Genomic DNA, 14,097 nt, shown 5'->3' on the forward strand with positions numbered 1-14,097 from the left:
CCTGTATGGACAGGTGGCCATTACTCAAATGCGTATGGAGTTTGCGAAAAAGCATGTACTAGATGATACTGCAGACATGGTCAGACAAGACAAAAATTGAACTTTTCTGTCTAAAGAATTATGTCTGGCGCAAGCCCAACAATCACCCAGTCAGCACTATCCCAACTGTCAAGCATGGTGGTGGCAACATCATGTTATGGGGATGCTTCTATTCAGCAGGAACTGGGAAGCTTATCAGGATAGAGAGGAGAATGGATGGTGCAAACTACAGGCGAATCCTTGAGGAAAACCTGTTTGAGTCATCCAAGACTCTGAAACTGGGGAGGAAATTCACATTTCAGCAGGACAATGACCCGAAGCTCAAAGCCAAGGAGTGGTTGAACAAGAAGAGTATTCATGTTCTTGAGTGGCCCAGTCAAAGTCCTGACCTGAATCCAATCAAAAATTTATGGCGAGACTTGAAGATTACAGTCCATCGACGATTCCTAACAATTCCTGTGAAGAATGGGCAGAAATGTCACCATCCTACTGTGCAAAGCTAGTAGAGACCTATTCAAAAAGACTCATAGCAGTAATTGCTGCAAAAGGTGCTTCTACTAAGTACTGACTTAAGGGTCTGAATACTTATACAACTAGTAAATTTCATTTTGTACATTTTCTTTGCAAGTTTTACTGACATTTAACCTCATCCTTATTTAACAGTGTTCAGTTTAACCACTACAGCTTTGAATAAAAAAGTTTGTTTGAAAAACTGTACATACATTATTTGTAATTCAACAAAATGTTACATTATTGGTAGGGGGTGAATACTTCTGCAAACCACTGTATGTATATATATATATATATATATATATATATATATATATATATATATATATATATATATATATATATATTAGCTCATATATATACAGTCCCTATAGAAAGTCTACACCCCCTTTCAACATTTTCACCTTTTGTTGCCTTATAGCCTGGAATTAAAATGCATTAAAATAGTTTTTTTTTAATTTATCTACACATCCTACCCCACAACTTCCGAGTGTCAAAAATACTCTAGAAATAAGTAGAAAATTAATTAAAAATAAAAACTGAAATAGCTTGGTTGGATAAGTGTCCACCCCCCTTGTAATAGCAATCCTAAATTAGCTCAGGTGTAACCAATCGCCTTCAAAATCACACACCAAGTTAAGTGGCCTCCACCTGTGTTAAATTGTAGTGATTCACATGATTTCAGGATAAATTCAGCAGTTCCTATAGGTTCCCTCTGCTGGATAGTGCATGTCAAAGCAAAGACTCAACCATGAGCACCAAGGCTCTTTGAAAATAACTCCGGGACAAAGTTGTTGAAAGGCACAGATCAGGGGATGGGTATAAAAAAATATCAAAGGCCTTGAATATCCCTTGGAGAACGGTCAAGACGATTATTAAGAAGTGGAAGGTGTATGGCACCAACAAGACCCTGCCTAGATCAGGCCGTCCCTCCAAACTGGATGTCCGAGCAAGAAGGAGACTGATCAGAGAGGCTACCAAGAGGCCAATGGCAACTTTGCAAGAGCTACAGGATTTTATTGCCAAGACTGGTCAAAGTGCGCATGTGACAACAATATCCAAAGAAGGAAGCCATTACTCAAGAAAGCCCAACTTGAATCCCATTTGAAGTAAAAACACAGGAGATTCTGTAGCCATGTGACAAAAAGTTTTGTGGTCTGACAAAACTAAAATGGAACTTTTTGGGCTAAATGCAAAGCGTTATATTTTGCGCAAACCCAACACAGCGCATCGGCAATAGTTAAATCTATTTTTGCTCCTATGATGAGGTTTTAACCATTCACAGTATTTATTTATTTTTATAAATATATATTAGAGCGCGCTATATATATATATATATATATATATATATATATATATATATATTGCCATTATTTATCTGTAGACCTTTTTACATTTTTATTTTTAAACCAAAACCTTTGTTATTTGTAAATACCAGTATAGAAGTGGCACTAGCTAGTATGCTGTTTCTTTAGCTATCTGCTTCACCTTACAGCTTAAAATGCAGCATAAGCACCAACAGCCTATGGCAAATTAGGTTAGTCTACCAGTTTTGTAGAAGTGTGCAGTTTGTTCCTGGGGAAGTTATTGTATCATCCTAAAATATACATTACTGACCTGCCAAAAAATAAAACATTTTCGAAAAGTTCCCTTGTTTGTCTGTGATATTTTCTAGTACTAAAAAAATAGACATTTGTGAAATTACATGTTTTACTGGAACTACTATATATGCATTTACCTGCTTTGTTTGTTTTGGTTTACTGTAGTTTGACTCCAAACCTCAGTAAACTGTTGTTTTAGCCATGCATACATGTCTGCATACATGTACTGTACAGTGTAACACCTAATTTATTCTTGGTCTCATGAGCCGCAAATGAAATACATTACACAACCCCATTTACCATTATCAGTAGCATTCTAACCTTTAAACAGCAGGAATAAAAAATGAGTCATGCAGGTGATAGGATTAGGGTTTTACAGGATAGAAAGCTCAAGATGGATTATTTTTACTTGATGAAGTTCATATTTGTTCTATTAATAAGCCAGTGTTTTGTGCAGGACCTGTGTGTGACACCTGTCAAGCAGTATGATATCTCTGATTTTGGACTTTGATTTGAACAGGAAATAAAATAATTATTTGTCTTTGTGGTCAAACCAAGATCATTGTTATAATGTATAAATAGATTACAATCAGATAAAGGACTGATCTCCTGTGAACTGTAGTAAGTGATTAACATGCACTTTAGAACATTTGGCTAAGCTGGAGTTACCACTACTGTTAAACCAAAACCAAATAATCAGAAAACTAATGTAAGGGCTCACCGTTTTCTACTAGTTTTGTAAAATGAAACTATAAAAAGAAAAAATATTTAGGAAAGATAATACCTATTGGGCATCAGACTTTGGACAATTGTGAGAGGGAACTAACTCTAGCAAGCAAGTTTGCACGGATCTATGTACTTCATTGTAGTGACACACCCAGGAAATGAGTATGGTAAAAAAAAAAAAAAAAATAGAATATATATATATATATATATATATATATATATATCAGTAACTTTTGTGTTCTAAATGTGTTTTGTTTACATTACATTATAAAGTGGTATATCACTAAATAAACAGATTAAAGCATCTACTCTTATTTTTCCAAGAATTTGCATTAAACCGATTTAGTCCCATTTTAAACGAACAAAACCTGGGATGAAAATAATTTGAATGGAAGCATAGCCATGCTTTATAAGCTTTATAAGCGTCTATTAATGTTCATAGAACAACGTGCTACAACAAAGCATTCTGCCTCATAGCCTTTGGCTATTAATGAAACTGTTTGCCTTTTAATTATGAAGGCCTACCAGTGATGTGCACCTGAAAGTTTGGAGTACAGTGTCTGGCAACCTGCCTACAACAAAACAATGGCAGTAGGGTTACCATGAACATTCTGGGCTTAGAAATGGATATATTTCTGGGAACGATTTCAATGTAAAAAAAGACTGTGAGTGTGCCATTTTGAGGAAAAGCTAATGTTAAATAGTTTATCAAGCAGCTGAGCTTGTAATTATTACAAATTATTTGATGTCTTGTATATTCCTGAACAAATGCTTTCTTTTTTTTCTGTGTCTAATATGTCAAGAATGAAAATAATCTGAATGTATTTTAGTTGTACCTCTTGAGCAGGTCTATGAATATTGCTGCCCGGACTGAGCTTGATTACGCTAGTGAGAGGTGGAACAAAGTGAATGTTAGCAAAGTGTTAATGTCATTCAACTGATACATACAGTATATACAAAATATCTGTATAAAAACATTGGTATGCCAACTATTATAACCCATTTCAGAATTGCTAAATTTATCAGGCACATTTATAGAGCTTCACATGGTATATATAAGTAACTGTTCTAATTATATTGTTATGTTTTCTTTCCTTATAAAGCACACAATTTTATAATACTCCAAACTAGTATCCTTTGTAATGCTATAAAACATAACAATATAGCAGTGTGGAGTAGTGGTTAGGGCTTTGGACTCTTGACCGGAGGGTTGTGGGTTCAATCCCCAGTGGGGGACACTGCTGTTGTACCCTTGAGCAAGGTACTTTACCTAGATTGCTCCAGTAAAAACCCAACTGTATAAATGGGTAATTGTATGTAAAATAATGTGATATCTGTATAATGTGAAATAATGTGATATCTTGTAACAATTGTAAGTCGCCCTGGATAAGGGCGTCTGCTAAGAAATAAATAATAATAAATAATAATATACTGTGCAGAAGGAAAACAGGAAATAAAACAGGAAAGTCTTGTCTTTTAGGCATAACTTGATTATTCTTTTTTAAATTCTTTTTTTTTTCAGTTTACCTTGAGGACAGTTTTATCAAATCAGGAGTCTTCAGTGTTTCAGAGCTAGTGCGAGTTTCCAGAAGTAAGTAAAGCATTTTTCTTTCATACACCATGATCTTGATTGATTAGAATTAATTGGGGTATTTTTATTGGTCTAAACGGCTGCAGATTTTATTGTATTCAGTAACGCTAATAGGGGGGGGGGGGGGGGGGGGGGGGTTAATAAATCACCCCTCATGGGAAAACACTGTAGGATTTAGGGAAAAAGGACAGTAGCATTTACATCTGCCACAGTTTAGAGCCTTAAAATAGACCCCACTTTGTTGCCACACCATGTTCATGACTTCTCATTGTTAAATCAAGTACTTTGATACATGTCCAAACTGACAGTTTCACCAAATCTGTTACATAAGGGTTTGCAGTGTTCCTTACTTAACCACTCCAAGTGTGGCACTGCTTTAAACACTGCACAGCCAACACAAGTACACAAGCTGTTAAATATTTAAAACAATCTGAAAAAAAAAATCAGATTTCAGGTAATACATAGCTTATCACTATCGCTTTAAGTATTGTTGCATAGTTCTTGTTTAATTTCAACCAATGAAGACTGCATATTAAAAGAAATTTCATTAAACTACAGCATTTTTTTATTTATTATTATTATAAAGAACAATTTTCACATAATTCTATGCTGATTTTATTTCTTTGACACAATGGATCAGCACTATCACTGTTATAGGATAAATGTTTCAAAGGATAGCTCTCTCAGTAGAAACCCTCATGAAAAGTTCTAATCAGTAAAGGATGAATTAAGTTTTTTTTGTAGAACAAGGCATTTGCTTTGTGGTATATAGGCAGAATGATGAAATAGAAAGATATTTTTGTCATATATCAAATATCCTGTTGGGGAGTATTTGTGCAGTTAATTCGGATTGGAAAGTGGTCTCTGTTAACTAGGATTGGATAGTGGTCTCTCTTAATTGGGATTGGATAGTGGTCATGTCCCATGGCTTTTCATGCTGTATGCCCATTCAGGTAGTATAGACATAACTAGTTTTAAAACATCTCTCCAAGGAAATGTAGGACAAAGTCACATGGGGTTTTCCATTAATCAAAAGAAGGGATTACATCATCACTTTGGTTTCTGTTTCCTGATTTTTCAACTATTGTAAAAGTTCATATTGAAGTGATAATAATAAAAAAGAAACACTAACCCCATTCAACAGTGCCTACCATCCCTTATAAAAGTTTATCATGGTAAATTGGCAGTGACTTTGCAGTTTTGCCTTGCTTTTCCCATGGTCATTCTATGTCTTTACCATAGTTTACCATGCTTTTTAATTTGGTTCCATACCTCTCTGGGCTTTACAATGTTTACATATGCTTTACCATGCTTTTGGTATTCTTTATTAGACATTCTATGGTTTTACTATGGTAAACCCTTAGAAGGGATTACATGCTTTAATTATAATACTTTCAAAGTTACTGTATTATATTTTAACATATACAGTAGGTACCCAATGTTTTTTTTTTTTTTTTTTTTTTATAGTACTGGTACCTTTCATTGTTTATGTATTTGTGCTGGCCCTGAGGGCACAAAGTAAATAAACTAAACATGACAGACCGGATAAACCTAAAATGTGCAATATGATATACTGATATTTGTTACAGATGTAACGACTGAAGCCCACAGGCTGGTGTACTGTGTTTTCTGGGTAGCAGGTTTAATTGAATGTGTGTTACTTCCAGTTGCCACTTCTTTGGTACAGCAGATTAATTCTGTATTTGTTTAATAACATTGGTAAACCTCAAGGCACAACAGATGCCACTATGCTAAAACTTTCATCACTTTCACGAAAACCACCTCTTTTATAAGATATCACTTGAGAGGGTTTAAAAGGAGTTCCTTAAAACATATGAAAAGTACTTTCTTTGTTTTTTGAAGTTGTTGAAAGACTTAACAGCACACACTCCTGTTGTTAAGGTCAAATGCTGTTTACAAAACAACTTTTCAATATCACACCTCCTTTAACAGACGCAGAACAACTGGGCCAACTTCCTATGCAAAATGATTTACTGATTTACATAGCCGGAACAGCTATACATATATATCCAGTTTGCAGGCATTAGGAAAATATTACTTATTTTGTCTGAACCTGCCATATTTTTCTACTGATACTGTAGTAGTTTTTGTGCATATTTTAAGATTTGCTTTTCTGCAGATTACAGATTTCTTGCTTCCAGTATACACCTGTAATGATCAGGTGATCAATTACTAAAACATTTTTAATTCAGGTTGTTCCATTTGTCAAAGCTGTCAGCTATTTCAGCTTGTTGGCTCATTATAAAACAGTAATTAAAACCCTTATGAACCTGTGTGATTCCTTTTTTTTACAGTGCCCATCACCCAGGGAACCGGGGTGAATTTCTCAGTCGGTGAGCTCCAGAGTCAGCCGTACTACCATGACTTGAACTCGGGTTTAGGCCTGCACAGATCGCTGTCCTCTCCACCCGGCAGGTGAGTTAGTTCCACTACTGGCTGTAGGAGTGTAATACAAATATATGTATCAGCCTTGTGTTTAAGGTATATTGTGCTTCATTTACTGAGCACCAATGCAATGTTTGTAACTAAACCCAATAAAGCTCTCTGCAACATTTAATCTTTTTCACATTTCAAACTCTTTTCATACAATGTTTTCATTTGGAAATAAAATTCAAATCTATTTTATTAATTCTATTAAGAATTTCAATAATTTGTGTAAGAAGTTATTTACCCAAGTTAGTAGGCTAAATATTATTTCCAGTGAAGTCTTGCTGTCTCCCAGTCATTTTGCTCTATTCAGGCCAGATTAGCTTGCAAACACAGGGACTGGTTTGTTATTTCTTTATGCACTTATTCAAATTACAATATTAATGACAAGATGCTCACTGAGACTTAATGAGTAAGTAGCGGGGTTCTGAAAAATATAGCGTTATATGTCCCCATGTGTTGTTACAACTGTTTAAATAATGTATGTGTAATTTTTCTTTTCAGTGTTAACATCATGGCAACTTTTTACACTTATCTTTAAAGTCTGTTTCAAAACTCTTTTTAAAATGTCCGCTCTAGTGCACTGTAGTTTGAGATCAGTCCTCTAAATCACTGCAGGAAGAGAGATTAAAAAAAAAAAAAAAAGTGCCTGGATTTTCTGTTCCGTACCACATAAAAATTCTAAAAGTTATAGACAATGTTGACCCAGGGAACTTTTTTGACCTGAAAAAAGAAACAAGGACCAGGGGTCACAAATGGAGATTAGATAAAGGGGCATTCAGAACAGAAAATAGGAGGCACTTTTTTACACAGAGAATTGTGAGGGTCTGGAACCAACTCCCCAATAATGTTGTTGAAGCTGACACCCTGGGATCCTTCAAGAAGCTGCTTGATGAGATTCTGGGATCAATAAGCTACTGACAACCAAACGAGCAAGATAGGCTGAATGGCCTCCTCTCGTTTGTAAACTTTCTTATGTTCTTATGTTATTGCTGTGTTAACTGTTTGATAATGTGGGCAATAATCCTTACACTATCAGTGCACTAGAGCAGCCATTTTGAAAAGAGCTTTGAAACAGACTTTAAAGTTGTAAGTGTAAAAAGTTGTCAGGATGTTAACAATGAAAAGAAAAATGACAGGTACATTTTTTAATCAGTTGTAGCAACACATGGGGACGTGTAACGCTGTATTTTTCAGAACATTGCTACTTACTCTTTAAGGTCTAGTTTCCAGCAAGATCCTGCTGCGGCGGATTTAAAAGTGTCTTTGCAGTGTTGTATTGCAAGTAATGTTAGAGCCCTTGCTGAGTAACTTGCTGTTTTCTGGTCATCTCAACAGCAAACGGCCTAAGACAATCCCCATAGAGGACAGCATGGAGACAAGCCCATCTGGAGACTTTTACTCTTCTCCCAGTTCACCAGCAAGTGGCAGCAGGACATGGCATGAAAGAGATCAAGGTGAGATTTATACATCAAAAACCTGTGCCGTAGATGAGTACATTGCTGGATGTGTCCTAGGTATCAGCTCCTAGAATTGTGGACTGGTCTCATGGGATGCACTAAATATGTCTTATTCTGTTTCCCTTCAGGTAATGCCATAAAAGCTACTTTTACTTTGAAATTTCAAAATAGCTCCACACTATATCCAATACCTATATATATATATATATATATATATATATATATATATATATATATATATATATATATATATATATATATATATATATAAATCACAAAATAATCCAAAAGACAGACTTCCTTTTGACTTTTATAACTAAGAGTTAGCCACTGTGTGTTTTTGGCAGTATTAAAAAAAATCTAACAGACAAAAAACACTTGTCTGCAGGGAAAGGAAAGAGGGAGCACCTCTCACAGCAGGGGTGTGTCTGTTTGGGACAAGCAGAAACAAGTGTCCATTAGTCATACATCATTAGTCACACAAGGGCTGATGTAAGGATATGTGCAAAGTGATTTGCAGCTGCAAAACACCCATAATGCGGCAAATATCTGCGTTTTGCACGCACAAACCATGTTTAGCGGCCACCAAAAATGTGGCGTATGTAAAGAATGGTTCTGGAATACTAAGCGGGTGCAAACGTTATATAGGAGGCTGTGTGGTCCAGTGGTTAAAGAAAGGGGCTTATAACCAGGAGGTCCTCGGTTCAAATCCCACCTCAGCCACTGACTCATTGTGTGACCCTGAGCAAGTCACTTAAGCTCCTTGTGCTCCGTCTTTCAGGTGAGACATAGTTGTAAGTGACTCTGCAGCTGATGCATAGTTCACACACCCTAGTCTCTGTAAGTCGCCTTGGATAAAGGCGTCTGCTAAATAAACAAATAATAATAATAATAATAAGGATTTTGCCTTGCACTTGGGCAATTGCTGACCATCCAAAAATTTTGCACCTCCTCTTACAAGGTGCAAACCATTGTAGAAGCGAGTAACTAAGAGCTGTATAAAACCACACACCTTTAGAGACCTGTCATTCGCCTCAGGATGGCTGCTGTGGTACACTTCCTGATGCGGCGACGCTTGGCTCTTGTAGAGAACAGGCAGGAAAACTTTCAGAGGAGAAGGGCAAGACGAAGAAGACCCCACATACTCAAACCCAGGGTCACTTTGTTTGGGATGCTGGAGGATGCGGTGGTATGGCGTTATTGTGTCACTCAGCAGGTCATCCTAGACCTAATAGTTGAATTTCTCCTTTTCGTCACCTGGTTGACTGTCGTCCTGGTAACACCGACAGCATTGACTTTCTCCACTATAGAAGACCAGACGGCCTCTTTTGGTAGCATTACTGATATTGGTTGAGGCTTTTCAAAATAACTCAATTTCATGCTGACCTCAGCTGTAAGGATTCTCAGGTCCTCCTAAGAAAACATTTATTTTCTTTTCTGTGTGCCAAGAGGACTTTGCTACCCATCCTTTGACATATTTTTTTGTTTGGCTTGATTTTCGTGCTCCACAAATCTGCTGGTGCTAAATAGCCCGATGCACAGGTGGCGCTCATTGTGACCCTCATTAACATGATTGCAGCTCATTATTTGTGCGTGTTTACTAATTTGCATTGCTCCTTAAGCATACATAGGCCACAGTGCAAAATAATTGCCTGGTCGCTAGGCAATTTGGATTTTGCAGCCACAATTGTTTGCAATACACCTATCGTTATGTCAGCCCCACAGTGTCACCATGCAGGTTTTCCAAATAATACCGAACAGAATAATTTATCATACTGCACAGAATTAGCTTGCATATCTAAGTGTGACTGGAAATTTTCATACTGGACAACCTGTTTAACTTCAGACTGCCTTATTAGCTAATATTTAATAGCCCTCAAATTTGCTTCCAATTGTAATAAGATATGTGTTCAAAAAGCTGCAATGATCTACCTGGGCTGGCAAAAATAGCTGTGGTTAAAACTGAAAACATTATACAGTATAAAGATAGAAAGATATATAAGCCCCTTTCACACTGGCAGTCCAACCTGGGTCCAGACCTGGGTTCTGGCTATCCGGGTCACAATCCCTCATAGTGTGACACCACGTACCTCGGTTGACCTGGGTCCCAGCGACCCACCTCAGGATGTGGGTCGATACGCTTTGATCCGTGTCGAGTGAGACAAACTGCATGACGGCCACAAACAGCTACGCCTGCGTGAAGGTTTCACTTCTGCAAGGAATATTTTTAATGATTCTATTTAGCCATATTTTTGTTGCTTGAGACACACCATGATCAGACTGCAGCAGGGATGAAGAAACATTTGCTTTAATCAACATTTGGACCGATGGTTCAATCCAGAGAAACTTGAATAGAAGCGTCCGTAACAAGCTGCTTCCGGGGCATTGATACGCGTATTGTTTACTTGTGTCTGTCACCCAGGTTCTGACCCGGGTAGAGCATGCCAGTGTGAAAGGGGTATTTTACAACAAATATATAGAAAACATAACTGATACTCAAACAAAACATTTTTGGTTAGGTCTTGTGTAGGGTAACACACAAAGGGGTAGGTGTACTAAGATGGGCCAGTCACAGCGCAAACATACCGCAATTTGCATTTTCGTTGCGACACTTAGCAAAGTATACATTTTGTCTTATGTACTAAGAGAAAATATGTTACTATAAAGAACCACAATATACTAATTTAAGTATTTGTTGTGTCTTCTTAGCAAGATCTCTATTGCGACAGTCTTACAGAAGGATACTTAATTTTCATTAATATGAATTTCAAAGGCCTAGCAACAAATTTTGCATTATACCACTAATTCGTATTATTAGTAGTAGCCTATAAAGCCAAATGTATACTGTCTGTTTTTATTTAAGTTAGTCAGGGGTGTAGTGATAAATTGTGCACAATTACAAACCACCTGCATATTAACACTAGAACCGCCAGATTTTCGAACTACCTAGAGCCACGCAGGTCACTTTGACCCATACATTTGTAAACTGCTTCATTATGAAAATGAAAGACATACTATCGGATACAACTGAAAAGTTTTATTCATGAGCACCATATCTAACATTTGCATCGCAGAAACGACGTATTTAAATGGAAAATTAAACATAAAAGGCTTTATTTTTAAAATGAGTGCATATACAGCAGAAACAGTGAAAAAATATAATACAGACTACAAACAGTTAAAAAAATATAATAAAATATACATTTCAAAAGAAACGGGTACGTACATATACCGGTGTACAGGTGTAAACGTGTACATGTACACACAAAACTATAAAACCGAAATCATAACACTACTTCCAGTATGACGGCTGTAATGTACTCTATGGAGGAGCGTATACGTCTGCCAGCTGACTGTGCCTGCATCCAGGAGCTGTGTTGTAAACACAGACGCAGTTTCATTGAACACTATTGTGTAAAAACGTGTAAACTGGTACATACAAACGTGTAAAACCAAAATGTTTTTTTTTTCTAAAAGTAAAATAAAAAAAGAATATATAACATATGTTTCATATTAGGCGCATACAGTGCCTTGAAAAAGTATTTGCCCCCTGTCTGATTTTCTGCATTTTTGCACATTTTTCACATTGTATTTGGTGAGTTTTTTTTGTGGGTTGTAGTAGTATATAGGGGAGTCTGAGAGAAAAAATGACACCAAAGTTTGGTGCTTCTTTCATTTGTTTGGTGTGCAAGGTAATCAAACATGCAATCTTCAGGTGTGAAAAAGTTATTGCCCCCTGTAGTTAACTCAACCCAATTAAAGGGATAATTAGGGTCAGCTGTTTGAGTACTTTGGTTAACAACCAGACCAGCCCTGCCCAATATAAATCTGACTAACTTTGGCCCTTACCATCAGAGTGAAGTTGTCAGCACACAGGTTCTAGAGGCACATCATGCCACGAACAAAAGAAATTCCTGAAGACCTCCGGAAAAAAGTTGTTGATGCCTATCTGGAAAGGGTTACAAAGCCATTTCTAAGGCTCTGGGGCGCCACCGAACCACAGTCAGAGCCATATTGTCCAAATGGAGAAAGTTTGGGACAGTAGTGAATCTTCCCAGGAGTGGCCGTCCTGCCAAAATCTCTCCAAGAGCAAGGCGTAAAATCGTCCAGGAAGTCACAAAGAACCCTAGAACAACATCCAGGGATCTGCAGGCCTCTCTCGCCTTGGCTAAGGTCAGTGTTCATAACTCCACCATCAGAAAGACACTGGACAAAAATGGGATTCATGTCAGAGTAGCAAGGCGGAAACCATTGCTCACTAAGAAGAACATGAATGCTCGTCTCAAGTTTGCCAAAAAGCACCTGGATGATCCTCAAGAGTTCTGAAACAATGTTCTATGGACACATGGGCCGACATGGGCCCCATTATGTCTGGCGAAAACCAAACACTGCATTCCACAGTAAGAACCTCATACCAACGGTCAAGCATGGTGGTGGTAGTGTCATGGTTTGGGGATGCTTTGCTGCATCAGGACCTGGACGCCTTGCCATCATTGAAGGAACCATGAATTCTGCTCTGTATCAGAGAATTCTACAGGAGCATGTCAGGCCATCTGTCCGTGAGCTGAAGCTGAAGCGCAGCTGGGTCATGCAGCAAGACAATGATCTGAAACACACAAGCAAGTCTACATCAGAATGGTTGAAGAACAAGAAATTTAAAGTTTTGGAATGGCCTAGTCAAAGTCCAGACCTAAACCCCGTTGAGATGTTGTGGCAGGACCTGAAATGAGCAGTTCATGCTTGACAACCCACAAATGTCACTGAGTTGAAGCAGTTCTGCATGGAGGAGTGGGCCAAACGGCACTGTGAGAGACTAATCAATAACTACAGGAAGAGTTTGGTTGCAGTTATTGCTGCTAAAGGTGGAGTAACCAGTTATTGAGTCTAAAGAGGCGTTTACTTTTTCACACGGGGGAATTGGGTGTTGCATAACTTTCTTTAATAAATAAATGAAATATGTATCAAATGTTTGTGTTATTTGTTCACTCAGGGTCTCTTTTATCTAATATTAGGTTTTGGTTGAAGATCTGATAACATTCCGTGTCAAAAATATGCAAAAATGCAGAAAATCAGACAGGGGGCAAATACTTTTTCACGGCACTGTAAGTTGTTATCCTACTTGTCATTTCAGTTTGCTGTATTCATCTGAGTGCAGCTTTCCGTATTCCAATCAAAATGGCTACTTTCACGATTAAATATTTCCTTCTGATATATTCCCAGTTGCATTTGTGGAATAAAACAAAGGATTGTTGTCTCCCAGGTACATTGAGAAATAAAGCAACTAGGCTTTCACTGAGTTGGCATCTTGACAAATCCACAATCATAGCAATCTCTGTCTCGTAGTCAATCTACAAACAAAGAAAGGATTGAAATAATAAAAAAACACATGTGCTAGGAGGAGGAGGCATGTATTGTTTGCTGCATTTCCAAAAAAATAGAATATCTTACATTATATTTAAAAAAACACGTATTGTAATGCATGGGTCACTTTGACCCCACGTGGCGGTTCTAGGTAGAACTGTTTATAACTTTATCATTTTTGCGATTCTGGCTATCAAACGCCGTCAGGATATTTAATTCATATTTTTTGTCAAAGTCAAAAACGGACATACACATATGATTTACAATGGAAGAGTAATTAACATTTTAAATGCAAAATGAGTCAAACTGACCTGCATGGCAGTTCTAGTGTTAATAGAATAGGTGTGTTTCCTATTCCTAT

At 37.2% G+C, this 14,097-nt stretch overlaps 1 protein-coding gene across 13 annotated transcripts in view; it reads left to right on the forward strand.

Annotated features, from left to right (window-relative positions):
• Positions 1–14,097, forward strand: part of LOC117420856 (nuclear factor 1 B-type) — a 154,212-nt gene that overhangs the window by 106,199 nt on the left and 33,916 nt on the right. For all 13 annotated transcript variants that reach the window (XM_059030081.1, XM_059030068.1, XM_059030076.1 and 10 more), the window contains 3 exons: positions 4,399–4,467; positions 6,783–6,903; positions 8,254–8,372. In XM_059030081.1, the coding sequence (XP_058886064.1) occupies positions 4,399–4,467; positions 6,783–6,903; positions 8,254–8,372 (309 nt within the window). The remainder of the gene's footprint in view (positions 1–4,398; positions 4,468–6,782; positions 6,904–8,253; positions 8,373–14,097) is intronic.

This window comes from Acipenser ruthenus, chromosome 1 (genome assembly GCF_902713425.1).
Source record: "Acipenser ruthenus chromosome 1, fAciRut3.2 maternal haplotype, whole genome shotgun sequence".
In the NCBI taxonomy this organism is placed as follows: Eukaryota; Metazoa; Chordata; class Actinopteri; order Acipenseriformes; family Acipenseridae; genus Acipenser; species Acipenser ruthenus.